The sequence below is a fragment of the Ursus maritimus genome (assembly GCF_017311325.1).
Source record: "Ursus maritimus isolate PB19 chromosome X unlocalized genomic scaffold, ASM1731132v1 scaffold_X1, whole genome shotgun sequence".
In the NCBI taxonomy this organism is placed as follows: domain Eukaryota; kingdom Metazoa; phylum Chordata; class Mammalia; order Carnivora; family Ursidae; genus Ursus; species Ursus maritimus.
The window spans coordinates 8,719,423-8,742,716 of NW_024423319.1; the positions used below are offsets into that span (position 1 = coordinate 8,719,423).

The following is a 23,294-nucleotide window of genomic DNA, read 5'->3' on the forward strand; positions in this document are numbered from 1 at the left end:
CCAAACTACCGAGCACAGTGTACAAAGCACCATACAGTGAGAGCCCCACTTATCAGCCTCGCCTCCCGCCACTGCCCAGAACAACGATAATCAAAGTATTTGTGGTTCCCCACGAAGCCCTAGCCTTTTATGGACTCTCGTTCTCTTCCTGGGTGGGCCCCTCCACTCCCAGCATCAGGGCAGGGTGTCCCACGCTCTCCCACAGATTCCCTGTGCTCGGTGAGAAGCCCTCCCTGACTTTCTGGCCGCTCGTCTCTTTCACCACAAAGAAGAAAGCTTATTTTTGAATTCAGTGTGATTTGTAACCTGCTGATATTTCTAGGTATTTGGTGAGGACAATTTACACCACAGGCCTTCCCTTTAAGTAAAGTTGAGTTTGTCTAATCCAGTAAGATTTTCGTGGGGCCACAAAGAATTACTCTCGTGCTCTGCTTTCCGGCACTGGAAGTCATGTCTACAGTGTGGCCAGAGGAACACGTGGAAAGGTTTTACCTTTAGATCCTTTGATCTATAGGATATGGTAGGAGTCTTTTAAAGAAACAACCAAGCACATCTTTAATTTCAGAGAGTCTCAGACTGTTGGACTAGACTGGATCTTAACCAGGACCACCCTCACCTTGCATGGTTATGCAGGTTCTAGACTGTTCAGCTGAAGGGGGCGCCATTCTCATGGATTCCAACGGGAGTGACTCCTCCCTCAGGTTGCATTTTGCACCGCCTGCTTGCCTAACCCTCTTCATTTGTGGAGAACACAATTTAGGTCCTCAGGGCCAACAGGTTTGCTCCAGGTCACGCAGACCCTGCCCCCTTTCTGTCTCCCACTCATCCTGACCCAAACTGCTTCTGGAGGCTGTGAAACTAGCAAAGATTGCGTTTGCTGTACTTGCGTGGATAATGGACAGTATGCTTTCAGTGAGACGTGACATTTAAATGCTTTACTTTATCTCTTCTTATTTGCTTTTGCTTCCGCCTCCAGCTGTACTGGCCTGCTTGGCATGACCTCAGCATTCAGCCTCTCACACTGCTGCCCTCGGGGCTACGGAGACTCAGGTGGCCATTCATCCCACCGAGTTGCCACTCTGTGCTGTTTGCTCTCTCGCTTGCTGGCCGTCTCCTCTGTGACCCGCTCTTTGGTCCTTGGCTGTTGTCCATTGCTGCTGGGGGTGCCTAGGGGACGCTGCTTCTTTGCCAAAACTTTTTAAATTGCTTTCTCCCCCTTTTTCTAGATTTGGGGCTTTCTGAATGTTTGAAGATGCCAGAAGGGTTGTCTTCAAATAGTTGTGGCTCTATTCCTAGAATTCCCCGTTGACTCTTATTTAAAGTGAAAATATTGTTTGGGAGGATGAATCCTGGTTAGAGAAGTTCAAGTCGATCAGACATTCTCGAGCGAGTTGTCTCTATCAAGGACAGTGCATTTACAAATAGTCCTTCCTCTCCTCCTTACTTGATGCTGAGGTGTTTGGGTAGGTTCGATTGGACCCGAACAGAAGATTGGACTTCTTGAGGCGGAGCCTTCCAGCTGGAATGGATGAATGCACTGTTCGCATCTTTGCCGTTGGTCATTAATGCTGACAGATCTTTCTGACACTGATGGCTTCAGTTCCACTTGGTCAGTCAAGACATAGACTAGAATTAGATCGAGGAACTATTCGTTTGTTAGAGGTTTGATACTTGCTGTTTAGCGGTTGCTTGCACTTTATATATTGTTCATTGTATAATCGGGAATTTCTTTGTAAATGTTTGGTTTTCAGGCTGGTTGGAAGGAAAATCACGCAACATTCATGAGTGAACTAAAAAATCTTCAGGCTTCTGGACTGACTACTCTTGGTCAGGCTCTAAGATCCTCATTTGATTTGTTAAATCTCAATAGATTAATATCTGGAATAGACAATTATGGACAGGTAAAAAAAACCTTGAGTGAGTACAGCTAATTTATTTTGGTGACTTGGGGTAAGAGTTTAAAATTGGGCGTGGTTACCAAGTTTTCTGCTACTTTTCCCAACTGCCAAAAGGAAGTCCGTAACTTTTAAATACCTGCTTTAAAAAAGATCCCTCTTTTGGGGTGGGTGGGGGGTCCTTGTATGTGGCTTGATCATAAAATATGTAGTGAAAATTGCCTCCCCATCAGATCATCAGATATCTGAGAATGGGATAAATAAATTGCTGAGAAGTATTGGAACGAGGCCATTAAAGAGAAATTTTCAGTGTCCTGAACTCCCTCGTGTCTCCCAATTCAATTGAAAAGCTCTAGAATAAAACAAAGGCAAGACAGCATCTGGTGCTCCTGTTGTCTTTACTCTAGAAAACTCAGCGCACAATAACCAGCGTCCCTGTCTGAGCTCCAGAGCATAAGTCACTACTGTCCCCCAGTCCGTGCCAGGACTCAGGTGAATTGAATTCACGGGTGTGGAAGCTGCTGCCATTATAATCTCTTTAATCTCTTTCTTTCACGATTACTTGGAAAGCAGAGGGAGAGGAGTATTTGGAAGTTATAGTTCGGGGAGCTCCTGAGTGATACGAGTTCCTCAGTGTATTCTGAATCTTAACCTCAGCAGGGATCCTTATTTTGATTCCCACCCGTTTCAGTCCCTAATCTTTTCCTTCTGATTTATCCAGGCAAATTTTATCACACACCTGAGAGATCCCTGGCAAGGCAAATGTAAAAAAAAAAAAAAAAAATTTTTTTTAAATACAATTTTATTACTTTACATGGCTCTAATACTTTTTAAATGTATTTTAGGGGAGAAATCCATTTTTTTTAGAACCATCTATTTTAATTACCATCACAGATGGAAACAAGTTAACAAGTACTGCTGGTGTTCAGGAAGAGGTGAGATTTCTTTTCTTTTTTTTTAAAGTTTCGTTTAAATGGCAGAGAACATGCCGCTATTTCTGGGGGAGGCACACGTTGCCAGTTAAGAACACGTTTGATCAAACCTTCCCTCTCCACTAGCCCTGAAAGATTAGCAAGTCCATGAAGGAAAAGTGACCCTTTTTTAACTCTTTCTTCGCTGTTGCCCGGGTTGTTATGATGAAAACTTCTCAACTTTTGCCTTACCAGCTTCATCTCCCTTTGAATTCTCCTCTGCCCGGAAGTGAACTAACCAAAGAACCTTTTCGTTGGGATCAAAGGTTATTTGCCCTGGTGTTGCGTTTGCCTGGATTGGCTCCCACGGAACCAGAGCAACTAGGGAGTGTACCGACTGATGAGTCCGCCATCACACAGATGTGTGAAGTCACAGGAGGTATTGGCAATATTTCATTATTTCTAAAGGAAGAATCCAGAGCGGCAGGGTATGGTTTCTCTCAAGCGCCATATTCTGTCTGGTCTTGCTTTTTCCTTCAGAATCGTCTAGCTCTGCCGCTTATGCTGCCAACGTGGTTATAATCAGTTCAAGATATATTTTAGGATTTCCGATGCTTATATTGTTAAGTCGTATTTTATTTGATCCAACTTACGCTGTGTGTTCTTCCTTCTGGTATAGGTCGCTCCTACTGTGTTAGAACGCAAAGGATGTTGAATCAGTGTTTAGAATCTCTAGTCCAGAAAATTCAGAGCGGTGTAGTTATTAACTTTGAAAAAACGGGACCAGACCCACTTCCTGTTGGAGAAGGTACAGTAGATGACCGTTTTTTGTTTTTTTGTTTTTTTGTTAACCCTGGAGAATGATCTGAGATGGGGAAGGCGTTAAACTAATCATAGACGCAGTCTTTACTATCTGTACACATTCATGGGGTTGCAAACATCCATCCAGACAAATGCCTTTCATTCACTGCCGGTGTGGTCAGATTCTAACAACTTTAATTCAGTGTCAGATCTTATGGAGATTCTTCCTTTTCCCCCACGCTTTTCATATCCCCTGGTCTCAGTCTGGGGATACGCTCTTTTATGCGCTTCTTGATTCACGAAAAGCTGGAGAATTACTTTGGAGTGCCACTTAACCAGTAACCTGGTTTTGTGCCAAGTGATCTTTCTGAAATCTGTGTTTGTCACCGCATGTCAGCAAGAGATGGTGAATGTGTGTCCAGAAACTACTAGCATCCTATAAGATCCTACACCGGGATTTTCCCGGCCACTTTTTAACAGCCGAAACTTTCCTCTTCAAGTGACATTTTACAGAAAGTTCAACCTCTCAAAATAGATGATCGCAGAAGTACTTTTGTATAGGGGAAGGGTCTTTTCCCTCAGGTCATCCCTGTGCCGCAAGGCTTCCCGGGAGCACTCTGTAAGGCTGCTGCTTCTCCTCGTTCCTGTGCGCTCACACACATCATTACCCGTGCTGCTTGTCTGACCTGATCCATACGTTGTCATTGCGTGGCCACAATCAGTGGCGGCTGCTCAGAAAGACACACGTTTCGGTCTGAAGCCGTGGATCCTGTGGTTCCTGACCTTTTTGATGCTCAGTTCCCAGAACCCTGTAAGAGACAGCTCTCCCTAGAATAGTGGACATAGGCCACACAAATACAATTTTGTATTTACTTCTAGGGTTTCTCGGACTCCACTTTAAGAACATCTACTACAGAAGACTGAGGCCTCACAGCCTCTTTGAAATTCATTAAATTAACTGAGGACGGACATACTCTATTGCTAACAATTGACTGCTCCATCCGTACTTTTGTGCTTGTTACCTTACTGTGAACTGGGAACTGTCCTATGGAAAGCCTGTTGGATCTGGTGTCCTGTAAATAGCTCCGATTTTCTTTCTAGCTCCATTTCCCCTTTGTCCAGGGTTCTTAGCCTTTGAGATTCTGACAAAAGCTAAGAACTATCTCCTCAGAAAGATGAACATCCCCAGAGTTGTGAGCTCAGCTTCAAGGGGGTCTCTTGCTCCCCTGAAGCCATTACATATATTCCCTAGAGATCCATGGACCCTAGTAAATCTCCTGGTGTAAAGTAATTACTTGTTTAAAGTAATGTTTAAGTAAGTAAATCAAATGACCTGTAATTTTAGAAATATGACTCAAATCATTAGAACATCTCTTTTACAAATATAGACTATGGAATTATTGCATTAAAGGTTATATAACTCTGCCTTGCCCTCTTTTGGGAGGCAAATGAAATATGCTAGTTTCAGTAATATTTATACATTCTGGATACACCCTTCGGCGTTATATAATGCCCAGTTTCCATGGAATTTTAATGGCGGATGGGGAAACTATAATGAATTAGTCCGTTATAAACTTGATGCATTTGCTTTATAAAGTTCCTTCCCCCAACCATATATGTAGATTGTATTGTCAACATTTCTTCTATCTTTGAGTGACTCTGGATTGTTTTTATTTTGCCTTTGTGGTCACTGGGTCTGTTTAGTAAAGAATACTTTTTTTTTTCATCTAATTGGGAAGAGAAAGAAAATCGAAATGGGATTTATGACCTATTTTGTCAGATCCCAAAAATGTAAAAACTATAGCAGGGGATGAGCAATTTCATTTACCTAATTTGGAAAAAATAACTCTAGTGGTTTGGTGTGTGTAATTTATGTGTCCAAATTCAGAAAATTGGAAACTAATTTTGTAATAGTTTTCCATATAACTAGGTTTCTGGGGAAGAGTTAAGGATGGGGATGGGGTGTTGGATTAGAGGGCTGGATTAGATGAAAAATGCTAGAGAGAACATTCAGAAATCCTGGTAGAGTCTTTTCTTTCTTTCATTTTTCATGAATTACCGTTTTGGCTTGTTTTGTACTTTGCTTTTAGGTGAAAATTTTGTGCAAGGAGATCAGCAGCTGTAAAAAGAAACTGATGTCTTAGTGTCTGTCTTTGTTTAACTTTTAGATGGACTTCTGGATTCATCCAGGCCAAGCAATTCATTTGCTGCTCAACCATGGCATAGTTGTCATAAGCTCATTTATGTACGACCTAACTCTAAGACTGGTGTTCCTGTTGGACATTGGCCAATTCCAGAATCTTTTTGGCCAGATCAGAATTTACCTTCACTAGTAAGTGTCATAAAACAAAAAGGTAAACATCATTCTGGATTTTCAGTTTGCTGATTACAGTGACCCTTGTAAAATGGCTTTGAGGCTTTTAAGCTATACCTTTTATCTCTTGCTGGAAGTCTAAGCTTGTACCTAAAAGCAAGAGAGGACTTCTTTGCTCTTCTGGCATTCTTTTCTTTTAGTTGCCTTTTGCCACTTGAACTGCCCACTTTGGATGTTAAAGCATTGTTATTTTGGATGGCGCCGCCATCTGTGTCTTGGTTTTTATTTCCGGGCGGCTGAGTTGATTGACATGGGAAACACCATGTCCTAAGAGTGCTAGCATTGTTTTTCGTGTACATCCTCAGGAAATGAAAACTTAGCTTGCACCTTGTATAGGTTCTAGAAACATATTCAGAACAGAAGCTCTTCTGCTTCCCCCTAGGGAGTCATTAGACACGTAGTGGAACTTTGTGGACCTGCTTTTCATCTTTTTGTAACCCATGGACTTGCGTTCCTTGGCAGTGTACCTTTCAACGATGGATAATTGAGCAATATTTTAAAAATGATCTCTAAGCGAGGACTTTTCTTTTTGTTCACTGCATTGGGGGAAGAGGGTTCGATACTGTAGTTGCTTCTGGTACCAGATGAATCGACTTTCATCTGGGGGAGATGGGTGTCTGCTAATGAGGGAAAGCATATGAAACCCATTCTCCCTTCATCTTCCTCCCCCCAGCCTCTGCACAAAGGCCAGAGTGATCCTTCTTGTGTGGGGGGAGGGGCACCAAACGATCACTGGGCCTTCAGGTCAGCACCTTCCTGGTTCAGCCAATCTACATTCTGTGTACATTTTAGAAATTTCTGACATGAATTGTATTTTCTTCTGGATTACTCTTTCTAGGCTCCTTTTTTCAGGAGACGCCATGAGAATGTAGGACTGAAGAGCCACTTCCGCCCCTGCTGTGGGTGAGGGTATATCTCCTCCGCCTTCCCTCAGGGCTCCAAGGTGACACACTGGTCAGGTCTCAGTGCCCAGTTGCTCTTAGCTCCAAACCCGAGTGAATGTTTTAGTTACGAATTTATGTCATTATTGCTGGTGACAGGGCTTCACTTGTGTCTTTATGGCTTTTATAAAATTGATTTAAATCTAAGAAGCCAGAAACATTTCTCAGGTTTAATTAAGATGAAAATGGGGGGGGTGGCACCTGGATGGCTCAGTCGATTAAGTGACTGACTTTTGATTTCAGCTCAGGTTGTGATCTCACGGTTGTGGGATTGAGCCCTATGTTGGGCTCCACGCTCAGTGCAGAGTCTGCTTGCCCCCCCATGCTTGCATGCTCTCTCACCCCCAAATAAATAAATAAGATATTAAAAAAAAAGAAAATTGGGAAAAACTGGAATAAAAGAAATTCCAGCTAACTCACACATCACCCCTGTTACCATCCCTCCAGCTTTAAAAGCACATTTGAGGGGCGCCTGGGTAGCACAGTCGTTAAGCGTCTGCCTTCGGCTCAGGGCATGATCCCGGCGTTCTGGGATCGAGCTCCACATCGGGCTCCTCCGCTGGGAGCCTGCTTCTTAGAACTCTCCCACTCCCCTGCTGTGTTCCCTCTCTCGGTGGCTGTCTCTCTGTCAAATAAATAAATAAAATCTTAAAAAAAATAAAAAAATAAAAGCACATTCGATGGCTGTCAAAACATCTTGTAGGTATGTAAATCACAAAGGCAAAGGAGCATGTTTTTCCCCTTTATAAGGGAAATGGAAATGTTTTGTCCTATTCACATTAGCCTGAGAGATCTCTAGGCAAGAAGAAGGGGAACCACGTCGCACCCTTGTCCCTGGGACTTGTCCTATCTCCTCATCTCTTCGGCTTGCTCTTGGCTGCTACCATTTCTCTCCTCAGTGCTGTCCATCCCCACAAACTAAACCTGTTAATGCAGTGGCTGCCCCACCAATCTGCTCTGGGACCCCAGGCACATAGGCCTTTGCAGCCCAGCCCAAAGCCTCCTTGGCTCCAGCTGTCCCGAGGCAAGTGTGCGGGTGTGAGAAGGGCTGTAAAAATGCAAGTTGAAAAGAGATTTCCACTGGTCCTGGGTGTTGTGACTGGCTCTTTTTTGGTACCTGTCTTGCCCTTTCCATGGCTTTACAATTTTTCTGCTTGCTCGTTAGTGGCTCTAGCCCTGTCATTAGCTCATCAGACAGCTTCGTGGATTTCTTCTTCGCTAGCTAGCAGCGTCGGGACAAGCTCTAACCTCATGGTATGAAGGAGTAAAGGGCAGGTCATGCTTGGAGGTTGCAAAGTGGATCTGAAAATCGGGGTTCATCCTATGGATCATTAGTGACTTCCTAACCGTGTTCAAAGCACTTGTCATCTTTACTTCACTGAAATTGTAGTTACGAGTGTTCTAATTTACCTTTCCTCCTCCCAATGCCAAGTAGACAGAGTCAAAGAGTCTCTGTGCCCTCCCCAGATGGATGCTGTTGGCGATGCCCTCCTCTTCAAAGCACTGGGGTATAGCTCAGCGATGGTTTCACGAAACATGAAAGGGGTTGCGGATTTGTCAGCAATGTAAGCTCGCTTTGATAACGGACCGTATCTTCCCCTCTTGTCTTTTAGCCTCCACGAACATCTCATCCTGTTGTGAGGTTCTCCTGCGTAGATTGTGAGCCAATGGTAATAGACAAACTTCCTTTTGACAAATACGAACTTGAACCTTCACCCTTAACTCAGTACATCCTGGAACGAAAGTCTCCCCATACCTGCTGGCAGGTACTTACCCTTACCTGTTGGCCGAATGTCTGTACCCACTCTGGGATCTGGGAATTGTTTTCAGAAGTGTCAGAGGTTAATGTGGGAGTCTGTTAATAATTTTTCTAACAAATGCTATCAAATAAGCAACAGGGCCAAGCAAATAATTTCAGAGTGATGCGATTCATTAGCCTGCATACATTGCTGTTTGAGGTGGGGGCTCTGATGACACCTGTATCTTTGGGAGGCTTTGGAGGACCCGCTGAAGCCTACTCAGGGATCCCAGGTTAAGAAACCCTAACCTCAGTGGTGTAATTCTATTTAGTTACAGCTTCCGCAGCTGAAGTTTCATATGAACTTGACAGATTGGAAGTACAAGATCAATTTTTTTAAATGTTTTTCTTTAAACTACGGGTAGTTAACAGTACAGTGTAATTAATGTTCGTTTCAGGTGTACAAGATATTTTTGACACAAAAAACGCCGTAAGCCCTGAAACTACTTTTTGTGTTAGTGTCACGTAGTCACACTTCTCTTCCTGTACAAAGCACAGTGGCATGTGTAACGTGGATTTTACTGGGATGTGGCAAATGCCCGTGTTACCGGCTCTCTGAGCGTTATACTCCAGCCCGAAGGGCTTGCTGATTTATTAATAGACTCACCTTCGGATATTAGTTTGTAAAAATCCAGACCTGGCAGTCACACAGCCCTTTCATTTGGATATAATAAGGAAGTCCTACCCTGGAAGTATGTTTGTTCTATTTCTAAACGCCAGCACCATATAGCAATCAGTAATTGTTAGGTTCTATTTACGCAAGAAACGCTTTTAGACTCCCATCTGTTTCATCCTAAAATGTGAGATTATTGCTCCTCGTTGTCTTCAAGCTACTTAAATTCCCCGGAGATGCTAAAACAGGGTAGGGGAAGAGGAACACACTTGAAGCAAGAATGTACAAGTGTAAGAAACAGAACAATCTCGTAAATATAATATTGAGCGGAAAAAGCCAGACATTAAAGATCCCATATTGTATGATTCTGTTTTATCTACGCCCGAAAAGAGGCGAAGTGGGCTGGCTGTGTCAGAAATCGGGTTGGTGGTTTCTCCTGGGGGTGCAGAGCAGTGTCCAGCAAAGGACACGAAGGCGTTTCTGGTCACGTGCTGTTTCTTGATTCGGGTGCCGTTGACACATGCGCTTTCACGACTGAGCTATATACTTAGGACTCATGCACTTTTCTGAATGTATGTTTATATTACAGTACAAGGCCCCGGAAATGTGCTGAGAATGTAGAGATACGGATGATAGAATGTTAACTCAAAACCACGATCGGAGGTTGACTTCATGGACTGACACAAATTTTGCAGTAAAAGCAAATACAATTACAGATCCTACCTTGCCCCTAAAAATAAGCCCTCTTTTCTGTATGGCACATTTCTTGTAAAGCTTCTCCCAAGGCACATAAGAAATCCTGCCCTCGCTTCCTGCACTACCCCTCAAATGTGCCATATGCCTATCTCCTATACCTTATGTGACTTTGGTTTAGTTCGAAGGCAAGGAATTAGTGGGAGTGAGAAGGAGTAAGATGAACCAGGAGCCAAGAAATGTGGCTAAATTGTAGTGGAGCCTGGATTCCAACCCTAGCTCTGACACCAATGACGTGGTCCTGGGCTAGACACTTACTTTCTCTAGATGAGATGGCCTCTAATGATCCCTTTGAGCCAACCGCCTCCCCTCCACCCCAGTTCTATCTGGAGGTGATAAGGAATTTGGAAAAACTCGGGGCTTATTAGAAGGAGGGGAAGGAGGGAAGAAAGAGAGAAAGGGAGAGAGAAGAACAAAAAACACTGTTTCTCCTCTCTTGGGCCTCCTAGGTCTGACCCCCAATGGCGGTGTGTAACATTTTTAATCCTTTATGATGATTTCCCCCCTTCTTCTGTTACATATACTTAGGGAATAGGGGAAAATCCACCACGTGTTATTATACTACTCTGTTTCTATTAAGGTTCAGATTATGGCATGAAATCTAGTTAGATGAGTCCTGTTTTATAACACCAGCACGACTCATTGTTTTGTGGGGTCACAAATGACACAGGAAAGATTTATTCTTAGCTACAACTAAATATAGCAAGAATTCAGTCAACTGGTAGGTGATATGGCTGGCACCAGGAATTAGCGAGGTGAATGGATTCTGTTCACCATCAGGGTTTGACTTTTGTCTTCAGTGATCCTGCTGGAGGACTCGGGAAAAGGCAAAGGTCTAGGTCCCTAAAAGTATATACCGGTGCCCTAACTTGGACCAAAGAGTAAGCAGGGAACAGAGAGAAAGCATGGTAGCCAGAGGACGTGAGCCCAGCCTATTGAGTGTACGGGACCTGACCGTATAATATCTATCGAATCAGGAATCATCAGCGAGGAATAAGACGGTAGTCACACGGAATAAAGATTACTGTTTTGATCGTTACTGAATGTTTGCTCTACCAGCATCCTTTATAAGAGAAAATGCCTTCCGGATTGAACCAAAGCATCTCCTTTCTGCCTCCAAATAATGACCACTCCAGTCACCACTTGTTCTTTTGAGAAGTCTGTTTGTTTTCATGGCTGGTATCACTTAGTGGTATTTCGGCCTCGTTTGCCATTGTGCTTACCCAAGTAAATATTTGGGCATTGTTGATGTAGCCCGTGGTCTCCAAATGGTGAGCGCAGAGCCCGGTTTCAGTTCTTAATATAATGTATAAAGAATTCTAATCAGAACATTCTTATTTAGTATGGCCTGTGTGGACATAACTAGGCTGAAAGCACTATTGCTATTTTTTACATTACAGTTAAGCTGCACCTTAGGTGTCGTTCTGGAATGTTGCTGGGAGCTTGGTTTCACATACAATCCTTATTGTCATCACTGTGTCTAACTTCATGTTCTTAGGTATTTGTGACTAGCAGTGGAAAATACAATGAACTTGGCTATCCATTTGGTTATTTAAAAGCCAGTACGACTTTAACTTGTGTAAACCTCTTTGTGATGCCGTACAACTACCCGGTTTTACTCCCTCTTTTAGGTAAGTAAAGCATGTGCCACTTCTTCATCTTTAAAACGCCACAGAAATGAAAAATAGGAGAACGCGCTAAGCATTTTAAACGTAGTTGAAGAGTAATTGATATCGGGTTATAGAAAAAGTTAACATGGGTTTGGAAGGATAGAATTTGCACACTGTTTTCTGTTCTGTTTGTTTTGTTGCTGTTGTTTTTGTTTTTTTTTTTTTGTTGGGTTTTTTTTTTGTTTTTGTTTTTGTTTTTTTTGCATCAGACCTTAGAGATACAGCCTCTGGCTAGGCTCGTGCTGCTTTTTAGGCTGCAAGCACGAATGCTGCCCCCACCCCCGCCCTGGGTTTCAAGCGACTTGGTTTTTTCGTAGACTAATTTGGGACCAAAAATTCCATTGATCGGAATTAATGTTCCGAGAATCTGATGGTTTTCTCCAGGAAAACAGGGCTCCTCTGGGGGGGGGGAGTTGTTACTGGCTCACACTCATTCCCCCATAAAAGAATCTTAAATGCTCCAGAAGCATCTGTGTTAGGCAAGTTAAGGAACGAGGTACGAGAGTCAGTTCTGCAATTACTGTAGTCGTAGAAGCTGTCGTTTCCATGGTGAAATTCTACAAGGAACAACTCCAGACGCTGGTACCGAGATATCACTGGAAATGTGTGTAGAGATTTTTTTTTCTCATTGAAAGAGCCGCATCTGTTTGGAGCAATATAGTCGTACCACGTGGTATCCTTCTAGTTGTAAAATTGGGATCATTTTTATTTGATGGGGTTTCTTAATTTTTGCAAAAAGTTTCAACCTTTACGTTTTAATCTGGTCGTTAAAAGCTAAGATTTTTAGTGCTGTAAATCGTGTTTGTACTAAATGTACTGAAACATGTTGCAAGTTAAGCAGGTGAAGAATGGGTCAGCATGATTGTTCTGTGTAGTCTACCGATTTTCTTAGTCCGATCTAAAAATATCCTCTCAAAGGTTATTGTCACTGATATAAAATATAGGTTATGTCTTTGAGGTTAATAAGGGTACCGGTAGAAAGTACCTATATTTTGTGGATTTGTTGAAATTATTTATAAATTCAAATAAATTTATTAGTTATTAATGATTTCTTAAAAAATATTTTTACATGGGTGTAGTTGACACACAATGTTACATGAGTTTCAGGGGTACAACATAGTGATTGGACAAGTCTCTTCGTACTGCTGTGCTCCCCACAATTGTGGCTGCCATTTGTCCCCGTACAGTGCTGTTATAATACCATTCTCGACATTCCCTATGTTGTGCCTTTTATTCCCGTGACGTATTCATTCCGTAACCGGAAACCTGCACCTCCCTTTCCCCTTCACCCATGTTGCCCATCCCCCTGCCCCCTCCCCTCTGGCAACCGTCAGCTTGTTCTCTGTAATTATAGGTCTGATTCTGCTTTTTGTTTGTTTATTCATTTCTTCTGTGTTTTCAGATTCCACATATGAGTGAAATCATACAGTTTTTCTCTTTCTCGGTGTGACTTAATTTCACTTAGCATAGTAGCGTCCATGTCACAAATGGCACGATCTCAGCCTTTATGACTTCAATTTTCCAAACTAGGAAGTGAAGGATTGGACTAGATAATCTCCACTTAAGACTGTTAATGGCATTATTTTTCTATTTTTTAATAGAAATATTTTTAATTTCAGATAATTGTAGATTCACATGCATTTGTAAGAAATAATAAGAACACTGGGGCAGCCGCTGGGGAAGACAGTATGGAGATGCCTCAAAAAGTTAAAAATAGAAAAAAAAGTTAAAACTGGAACTACCCTATGATCTAGTAATCACACTACTAGATCTTTACCCAGAAACTACGAGAACGCTAATTCAAAGGGTACGTGCACCCCTATGTTTATAGCAGCATTATTTACAATGGCCAAGATATGGAAGCAGCCCCAGTGTCCATAGATAGGTGAATGGATAAAGGCGGTATGTGCACACAATGGAATATTACTCTGCCGTCAACAATGACATCTTGCCATTTGCAACCACGTGGATTGACCTGGAGAGTATTATGCTAAGTGAAATAAGTCAGAGGAAGGCAAATACCATATGATTTCACTCCTATGTGGAATTTAAGAAATAGAACAAATGAGCAAAGGGAAAAAAAAGATAGGCAAACCAAGAAACAGACACTTAACCATAGAGAACACACTGCTGGTCACCAGACGGGGGGTGGTGGGGGGGGCTAGGGGAAACAGGGGATGGGCATTAAGGAGTCCGCTTGTTGTGATGAGCAGTGGGTGTTGTATGCAAGTGTTGAGTCACCAAATTCATACCTGAAACTAATATTAACACTGTATGTTCACTAACTGGAGTGAAAATGAAAACTTGAAATTTAAAAAAAGAAATGAGAGAGAGGTGACACCAAAAGCACAGGCAATAGAAGCAGAAATAAACACATGGGGCTCCATCAAACTTAACAACTTTTGTGCAGCAAAGGCCGTGATCCACAGGATGAAAAGGCAAGCTACGGAATGGGGAAAGTTTTTTCAAATCACAGATCCAGTCATGGTGGTGGTGGTGGTGGTGGTGGTGTGTGTGTCTTTTGTCATTCAGATTGGGTGATTTCTCTTGTTCTCTTTCCAGTTTACTCATTGTTTCCTCTGTCCCCTCCATGGTGCTTTTGAGCCCATCCGTTGAGCCTTTGTTTTTGGTTATTGTATTTTTCACTTCTAAGATTTCCATTGGGTTCTTCTTTACATCTTCTGCTTTCTACTTTTTCTTGGATAAGGCTTTCTGTTTTCTCGTCGTATCACGCCTGTTTCTCATGGCTTGTTGGAACATGTTTTGTACCTGCTCCTTTTACAGCTTCATCGGATATTTTTAACATCTCTGCCTTTTCAGTGTTGGTGTCTCTTGATGGTCTTTTGAATTTGTTTTGAGATCTTTCTGGTTCTTGGTATGATGAGTGATTTTCAGTTGAATCCTGTGCCTTTTCGGTATTATGTTATGAGTCTCGATCTTACTTAAACCCTTCTGGCTCAGCTTCCTCTCACACTCCTGGCAGAAATTGCCAGGTAGTACCTCGTTAGTGCCAGGAGGGGGTAGAAGTCCAGGTTCCCCACTTGGCCTCTGCTGACACTCAAAGGGAGGGGAGCGGGGTGGGGGTTCTGGATCCTCACTAGAGTGATACCTCCCAGGCTGGGAGAAGTAGGAGTTCCTCGTTACTCCTCCCCACGTGGTCTCCATTGACACCGCGGGGGTGGAGGTGGCCCTGTTACCGCAGGGCAGTGGAAAAGTTCTATAGAACTATTAGGGGTTGAATTCTAGGATCTCATCTTTGGTTTAAACTCAGCCTGCCTTCCAAATTATTATATAAAAGTGGCCCTAACCAGAGTAGCTGGTCTCCCAGTAGAAATTGAGATGTACAGCTCTTCACAATAGCGAGACCCGCCCTCTAAGCCTGGGCTTTGCTGGTCTTGCAAGTAATAGAGGTCAGATGTGGACATGGCATAATGGCTAAGAGGAAGCATTCAGTCCTTCCTTTGTCTAAACTTGCCATGCCTAAGTAGCCACTTGTTGCCCACTCTCACACTCCCCAGTACTAGGTAAGGTCAGCTCCTGGTGCTGTCTGCTTGGTCACCTGTTAGTCTGCCTCTTCCCCAAATACCAAGTTCCCCTTCTCCCTGCAATGTCTTCTGTCACAAGGGATACATGTGCCACATCTGTCCCTTGTCCTCCTCAACCTATGACACCGAGGATCCAGCCCTGCCTAGGGCATCACCATCCCTCTGCAAATATCTCAAACCAGAAACCCCAGAGGCCACACATCCATTTGAGGGTCAGTCTGTCCTTGACTCAGTTCCCATTCTGCCCTTTGGCTTTAAATATCCATTTCCAGGCTTTTCTGTAACCTGTGTCTTCCCAGGGAGCACAGGGTTTTTCACACCCTTTGAGGCCGGAAGTCCTTGTGCCCCTGAATCCCATACTTGGGTTTCATGTTGAGTTCTGAAATAGTCACTCTCAACATTTCCACCATTACTTCACTTCCTGGGTTGTGTAGCCCCATAGTGTTAAGAGTATGGACTGTAGAGGGGCACCTGGGTGGCTCAGTTGGTTAAGTGTCCAACTCATGATTTCAGCTCAGGTCATGATCTCAGGGTCATGGGGTCGAGCCCAGCGTCAGGCTCCTCACTCAGTGAGGAGTCTGCTTGAGAGTCTCTCCGCCTCTCCCTCTGCCTCTCCCTCCTCTCGCAAATAAATGAATGCATCTTTAAAAAAAAGAGTGTGGACTGTAGAGCACGGCTGCCCTCATATGGATTCTGATTCTGCCCTTTGCTAGCTTTGTGACCTTGGATAAGATACATAGCCTCTCTGTGCCTTACTTATTTCATCTGTAAAATGGGCATAATGATAGTATGTATCCCAAAGGTATTGAGTTGGGATTAAATGAATGAATGCATTTAAATTGCAAATAATAACGGCTCAGTAATTGCTATTAACATTGTCATTACTGTTGTCATTATTGATGTCTGTGTTATTTTCATAGCTCTTGAAGGCACTGCTATTCCATATGAAGCACATTATATAAAGATGTAGGACAGTTTTGCAGTCTGGTGGACAGGGCATTTAGTAAAAAGACAAGTTAAGTCACACTTCCGAATGCCAAGAGACATCACTGTATTACTGCTTCGTGTGATAACTGTCCCTAAAGGTCACCCTTGTTTTTTTTCCTTATCGATTCAGGATTTCCATCAAAAGTAGTTAATAGAGGTTTAATTATTTAAGCACGAAAACTTACCTGGAATGGATAAGTGAGGCTTAATTGGATCAGTGAGCCATCATGAGAATCATGTCAGTAGGGTGGTAACCAGAATATCACAGTGGGCAAGAAGATTATCTCTCAATAAGGATTTTTTTTTTATTGAAGGCCAATAACTACAGAAATTAAGACATCTGTAGCAACTTTTTTTTCTTAACTATACCACGTTCAGTTCATCTGTTTTTTTAAAAAACATTATTTATTTATTTATTTTAGAGAGAGCGTGGGGGGAGGGGCAAAGAGAGGGAGAAATCCAAGCAGACTCCCCACTGAGCACGGAACACAGAGCCCTAGGTGGGGTTCGATCTCACGACCCTGAGATCATGACCCTGAGATCACACCTGAGCCAAAACCAAGAGTCGGATGCTTGACTGACTGCGCCACCCAGGCGCCCCTGTTTGGTTTTTTTTTTTCAATTAAGAAGTGGGATTTGTGTAAAAAAGTAAAATTCAGCTCCATATCAAGACCAGTTCCGATCAGGAGGACAAAAAGAAACGGAGGCACAAAAAGCCAAAGTGGTTTCTCAAAGCTCAGTCTGCTAAGTGTGTGGCTGAGCCTGGCACTCAAACCACCTCTTCCCCCCATTTTTTGCAGCAGGAAATGGGAAGAAATGAATGAAGGGAAAATGTTAGTAGTTTTGGAGGTGTGGGCAGTATCACTTCACTCTCCTGCACTCTCATCTCCTCAGTCTTTCAAATGTCGACTAGCTGAGTGTAGATGACATCTTCCCTGTCCCATCCTAATGCCACCTAACGCCATGGAAATCCTTTCCTGCCCTGCGGAGAATGTGACTCAAGCGGCCTTACCCCAGTAGCTCTCTACTCTTAATCTAGACTGTGGAACATTCTCTTTCTTCCTCCCCCGTTTCAGAAACTCCGACAAGAAATAATTAGACTAAATTAGACTAATTGGTGGAATCATTGCAATCGGCATTGTTTGAAATTCTAAGACTATTCTTGACTCTCATTATCTAATCTATTTATATCTAAATGTCTCCCCAGTCTTGTGGTATTTCAATTTGTCAGTTTCCAAAAATCTGCTTAATTCCCAACAGACTCCACATAAAGACCCAAGTATAACAGCATATTTCCACCGCGTCTCATTCCTTTCTGTCAAGATATGAATGGTCTTTAAAGGACCTGCATGTTACAATGAGCCAGAAATCTCTTCAGATCTGTTTTTCTTTGTTCCCTCTACCCTGCGCCAAAAGAACAAAAGACCCACGTTTTATGACTTTGTAAATTCATTTAAATTAGTTTCGGCAGGGGTGAATAATTTATTATAGCAGTAAAAGGAAGAAAATGTGTAGTTGCTTTTCTTAACTAGAGTAATTGAGCATTTCAAAGAATAGGCCTATTTGTAGAGAAATTATGCATATGGCATAGGGACGCTTTTGTCCTTGGAAGTAAAGCATTTGGATTTTTTTGGATAAGAGCCAATGAAACCTGAAGAAACAAAATAGAAGATGAATTTAAAATATCTTCGGCATTTGTATTAAGCGTGGCGGGTTCCTGTTGATGTCTGGTGATACCAGTTTTGAATTAATATATAAAAAAATATCTTTTCGTACCCTCAGAAGGAAATGATGACATGGTTTGGAAATTTTCCTGTAGTGTCTATATGCCTTTAGGTTTTTCAAGCGATTAAATTTAAGTGTGAAAAAGGTAGGGGATGTCCACTTATTTAAGGACAGTGTCTTTAGGGGTATTAACGCACATGGTATTCAAGACACATATTTACTTGTACAGTTTCGAATTTCAACTTAACACTACTAGCTTGTACTAGTCCCATGACCCAATTGTTAACTAATGTTTGACAGACCCAAAGTTTGGCTCGAAATGCTGCACCCCTGAAATGGAAGAAAAATGAAAGGGGGGAGGGAATAGGACTAAACAAAGCCTAGGCTGATGAAGGCAAATCCAAAGCATAATTTAGAGCCCGCGTCATTGCCTGGAAGTGAGAAGCCTCGCTTTTGTTCTCGTATACTTTGTAAAGTCTCTTTACAACACCCTCCATTTATTTATTTATTTATTTATTTATTTATTTATTTATTTCTGACATGTAATCGACACGTAACATTACATTAGGTTCCTGTGCACAACATAACGAGTCAGTATTTTGTACACATTGTGAAAAGAACACTGCGAACGCTAGGTAACACCCCTCACCATGTATGATCACAAATTTCTTGCGATGAGAACTTTCAAGATCTGCCGTCTTAGCAGCTTGCAAGTTTGTAGTACAGTACATCCCCAGGACTAACTTATTTTGTAACTGGAACTTTGTGCCATTTGACCACTTTTAGCCATTTTGCCCACCCCCTGCACCCCCACCCCACTTCTGGCTGCCACCGATCTGTTCTCTGTCCCTGTGAGTTCGGGGTTTTGTTGTTGTTGTTGCTTTAACACCGTCCGTTTGAATAAAAGACATCTTCCATCCACCAGTGACCATGGATTCCCCCTCAGGTGAAAATTAGTACAGTCGCGTTACCCGTATGTAGCAGGTCAGAAAGATACTTCACCTGCATCAGAGTCAGGGCTTTCATATTATATTTTATGTAGCTTCACAGATGGCAGAGGAATATCTAACCTGAGAATTTTTTTCTTCTAGAAAAATACCCTATATAATTGGTAAATCGTACCAAAAAAGACAATCCAACCAACAAGAGGTTCATCTCATGCAATTAAAACTTGAGATTTCTAGGAAATGATATCACAGATGCGGTTTGCTTGATAGAGATCTTGGAATTTAGGGCTGGAATCACGTAATACTGTTTGGTTTTTCTCTTACAGATGACTTGTTTAAAGTTCACAAGCTTAAGCCAAATCTGAAGTGGCGACAGGCTTTTGACAGCTACTTAAAAACTCTGCCTCCGTACTACTTATTAGTATGTATTTATGTGTATATATGCATTAACTGTATCAGTGATGATTCTTGTCACCAGAAATGTCAGTGAACCAAAAACTGGACCCCTGAAATAAGCTCGATATTTTTATTGCTAAATATTTGTATCGCCACTGTCTTCTCAAATTATGTGTAAGAGAATCGTTTCTTTGTTTTATTGCCTTTAACTGCCATGGTGAGTTTTTATAACAACACCATCTGTCTGTGTTTCTCTTATTAAAAGTAACCTTATGAAAGTGGAATTTGGGGATTTAAGAAAAATAGATCTGGATTCGTGTATGATACCAATTTCCCTTTTTAACTCTAGAAATTTTCAATATGGGGTTTCCCTCTGAAAAACAATTCTGAAGGCCGTATATTGACACACTGCCTGTTAAATGTGTCCGAGACACAGCACGAAGCAGGGGTGCTGGTTGGGGGAGGGGCATCCCAAAAGAACAAAAAGCTACTTGGCCTCATTTGGGTTCCTACAATTTGAGAAAAATCGTCATGATGATTTCGAACTGGTGGTATAATGGAAATCAAAATGATCAAAATCATTCAGAGGCAGATGTTTCTAGAGGTGAAAAGGCAGAATCTTAAAGGGTACCATTGGTGTCACTGGGAGGAGAAATTGGGGTGCGTTAGTATTTACCATGGCAGGAATGGGGTGCACGATAAAATGCAACATGAAATGATTTTTATGACTTGGGAATTAAGCCTGAAAGCAATTTACCTGTTTGAATTTGCTGTTTCTTGCTCTTCTTATCCCACTCTCTTCTGATTTTGTTACTTTCTGCTCCTTACTCCTCTGCTATATTCATTGCCACTTTTTAATGTTCCATGTTTGGTTTTATGTGCAGCGCCTTGACTTCTAAGAAATGAATCATGTCCCTTTGCCCCTTATAACTGAACTTTGAGTATTTTAAGATTTATTCTATTCTTACTGTTGTGTATTTTGTTTCCTTATAGCCATTAAAGAAAGCACTAAGGATGATGGGAGCTCCAAATCTGATATCAGATAATTTAGATTGTGGACTTAGTTACAGTGTTATCTCTTACCTTAAAAAACTCAGCCAACAGGTAGTATTGGTGAAAACAAACAAACAAAAATCCTTTGCCCTCAGAAGTGCCTTTCCTTATTCTTTAGTGTAATTGTAATTTTTCAAATTAAATGTGTATATATTTCTCCACTTTATGGATTAGTAATAATGTGATTCTCTATGGCTTTTAGCTTCACCATTAAACTGCAGTTAAGGGTCTGTCAGTGTCATTGGAGGCTGTGCCGTTTCTCCTTTCGCCCGCCAGTTTGTGCTACCCACCAGCTGGTTGATATCTTGTGGCCTAAGAGGGGCAGAGGCTTCGTAAAATTATCTCATGGGTCACAGTTTGTCTGTCCTCAACCTAGTTTCTCCTCAAGTCACATTGGGCTAGAGCACCCCCCCCTTTTTTTAGGTCAGCACACGGAGGCGTGGTGGGATTCAACGTCTTGCCTGACATTCGTGTTTAGGCAGTAAATATCCAGATGGCTTTTCTTGGAGACGGGGAGATGAGACCAGGGTTCCTCACGCTGGAGGGTGATAGGCCCCGAGGGGACCTGAAGAGTGGAGTTCAACCTCCTCTCTTCTTGCCCTCCACCTGTTCCTTTATACCCCCACCTCATTTACCATTATTCACCTTGTCCCTTGCCTGCCCCTCTATTAGTACCTCATCCTCCACTCACCCCTACTTATCATACTTCTCACCTCTACCTAGCCCATTCTTGCAGGATGGAAATATTTGAGAACTACTGAGTTAGAGCTTTACTGCCATACAAATGTGTTATGTTATATGACCAGTTGATGCAGCCTTTTACTCTCTTCTTCTGCACAAGGGTATTCCCAGGCAGGGAGCAGTACTAGCATTTACGGTGGCCATCAGGCTTTAAGTCAGATATGTTTGGAAGCTGGGCCTGTAGGAGACAGACAGTAGTAAGCAAAAGAGTGTCAGATTTCACTAAAGAACCAAAACGACTCCACAGTTGGGAACGCTGACCCACCTTGTGAGGCCCTGGCACTGACGGAAGGGCGGTCTGGGGCTTACCAGCTCCTGCCCGGCCAGCGTGCTCATAAATGCAAAAGAAAGTAAAGGCAAACCCAGATTTCTGGTCTACCGCGTGTCCGCACGACCCCCTTTCCTCTCTGCTAATAGATTTTTGTTGTGGTTGTTAATGTTTTGTTTTGGTTATTGATTGATTGACCTGTTGATTTATATATATTTTTTATTTGATGTCTACCTTAGGCCTTTAAGGCTGTGTCAGCAGGGTATGGCCACAAGGAAGAATAGTGAGCAGAGTTGAAACTCATGCAAGTTCTGGGACCTTCTGGGACACGTTGCTTGTGTAGTTTTCCAAATGAGATTTCAGGACCATTTCTGGAAACAGACCCTTCATGTGCTCTTCTCCCTTATTTCATACTTAATTTTTTCATAAGTGTACTTCATTCCAATCGTAGTGAGAATTAGTGAATATCTCTGACCTAACCATAAGAAACTCAAAATTCTTTTGGGCTTACTGGGTATTGGTGGGATTTCTTCTTTTAGAGAAAAAGAAAAGATTATTACTAATTTATAATCACTCCAATTACTAATTTAATTACTAATTTAATAACTATGTCTCCAGTGTTCCTTGAACCACCTCAGATGTCTGTAAATCACAAAATATGCCCACTATATTGCTACAATACGCTGTCAAGCAATATTTATCAATGTCGTTTAACAGTGTCTAGTAAGAGGATTTTTTCGTAAGTTAGCTAGAAACTTACTGAGTACACATTACATGTTATTTACATGGTAATGTTTGTTAAATTAAGCATTACTTTTTGGGGGCGGTCCGATATTAGGAATAAACAGTTTAATTTTTTCCAGATGTAATACCCATCTATGTAATCTGAATTTTAGCACTAGTTTACGTTTATAAATACAGAGTCTTAAACCTTTATGTTTGGGTCTGAAATAAATATGTTGACTTAGACTAGATTCTGCAGCAACAAAACGTGATAGTAAGTGTCTAGGAACGGAAGTCTTAGCCAGTTCCCATTTTCTCCACGATTCGATCATAATTTTGACACTAGACAAGAGAAAAAAATGCAGTAAGTTATTTACCTTTCTAAGCCCCCTCCCTGTTTGCTGTGATTTACGATTGAAAGATTGTTCTGTGGGGGTTCTTAAAGTATTACCTTTCTTAAGTAGTGAAAACAGCAGTGATCACGTAGGTCTTTTCTTAACATACTATCTACTTTCATTTTAGACCAAACTAGAGTCAGAACGAATACTAGCATCCGTGGGGAAGAAACCTCCCCAGGAAATTGGAATCAAAGTGAAAAACCATTCTGGAGGTGGCGTGTCCTTGATACACAGTAAAAATTTTAGAAAACTATTGAAAGAAATCATAGGGGAAAGTGCACCAAGACTGACAGAATCGAATACCAAAGAATTTGCTGGCTTCCGGTTAGGGCTCTTAAACAAGGTAAACGGGGACAGAAATCGTTCGTGTGTGTTTGAACTTGTCTGATACGTGTCTGTCGTATGCTTTTAATTTTGAAATAATTACGATCCTGTTTTGGACTTCATGGTTATCCAGATGGACCAGTTCAGGAATTGGCCTGCTGGCAGGTGCCCATACAGAATTTAATGTACAGGATACGTTCGGGGGTGGGGGTAATGTCTGTGAAGGCTAAAGGGGAGGGAGGACAGGAGTAGGCGGGGAGAGCCTTCAGGCCATGCTGCTGATGAGCACCTGTGAGAGCAAAGGACAAGGAAGAGGATCGGGTATGAAGAGTCTCAGGGGTACAGCTGCGAGACAGTCTTGGGCACCCCCGTAGGGGCCCCTGGCCCCACGATTTCCCATAGAGGAAGTCCACATGGGGCAGAACGGGCCA

The 23,294-nt window shown here is 42.3% G+C and overlaps 1 protein-coding gene across 6 annotated transcripts in view; it reads left to right on the forward strand.

The window, feature by feature from the left end:
- The window catches only part of INTS6L (integrator complex subunit 6 like), a 53,670-nt gene that overhangs the window by 21,353 nt on the left and 9,023 nt on the right, over positions 1-23,294 (forward strand). For 3 of the 6 annotated variants that reach the window (XR_005834318.1, XM_040627627.1, XM_040627640.1), the window contains exons 3-12: positions 1,752-1,901; positions 2,741-2,830; positions 3,062-3,245; positions 3,486-3,614; positions 5,776-5,939; positions 8,536-8,688; positions 11,585-11,717; positions 19,287-19,381; positions 20,350-20,460; positions 22,664-22,882. Coding sequence is in view for 5 of the 6 variants with exons in the window: in XM_040627627.1 (XP_040483561.1) it covers positions 1,752-1,901; positions 2,741-2,830; positions 3,062-3,245; positions 3,486-3,614; positions 5,776-5,939; positions 8,536-8,688; positions 11,585-11,717; positions 19,287-19,381; positions 20,350-20,460; positions 22,664-22,882 (1,428 nt within the window). In the remaining variant the exon portion in view is untranslated. The remainder of the gene's footprint in view (positions 1-1,751; positions 1,902-2,740; positions 2,831-3,061; positions 3,246-3,485; positions 3,615-5,775; positions 5,940-8,535; positions 8,689-11,584; positions 11,718-19,286; positions 19,382-20,349; positions 20,461-22,663; positions 22,883-23,294) is intronic. The other 3 variants (XM_040627635.1, XM_040627647.1, XM_040627652.1) reach the window with 2 other exon arrangements.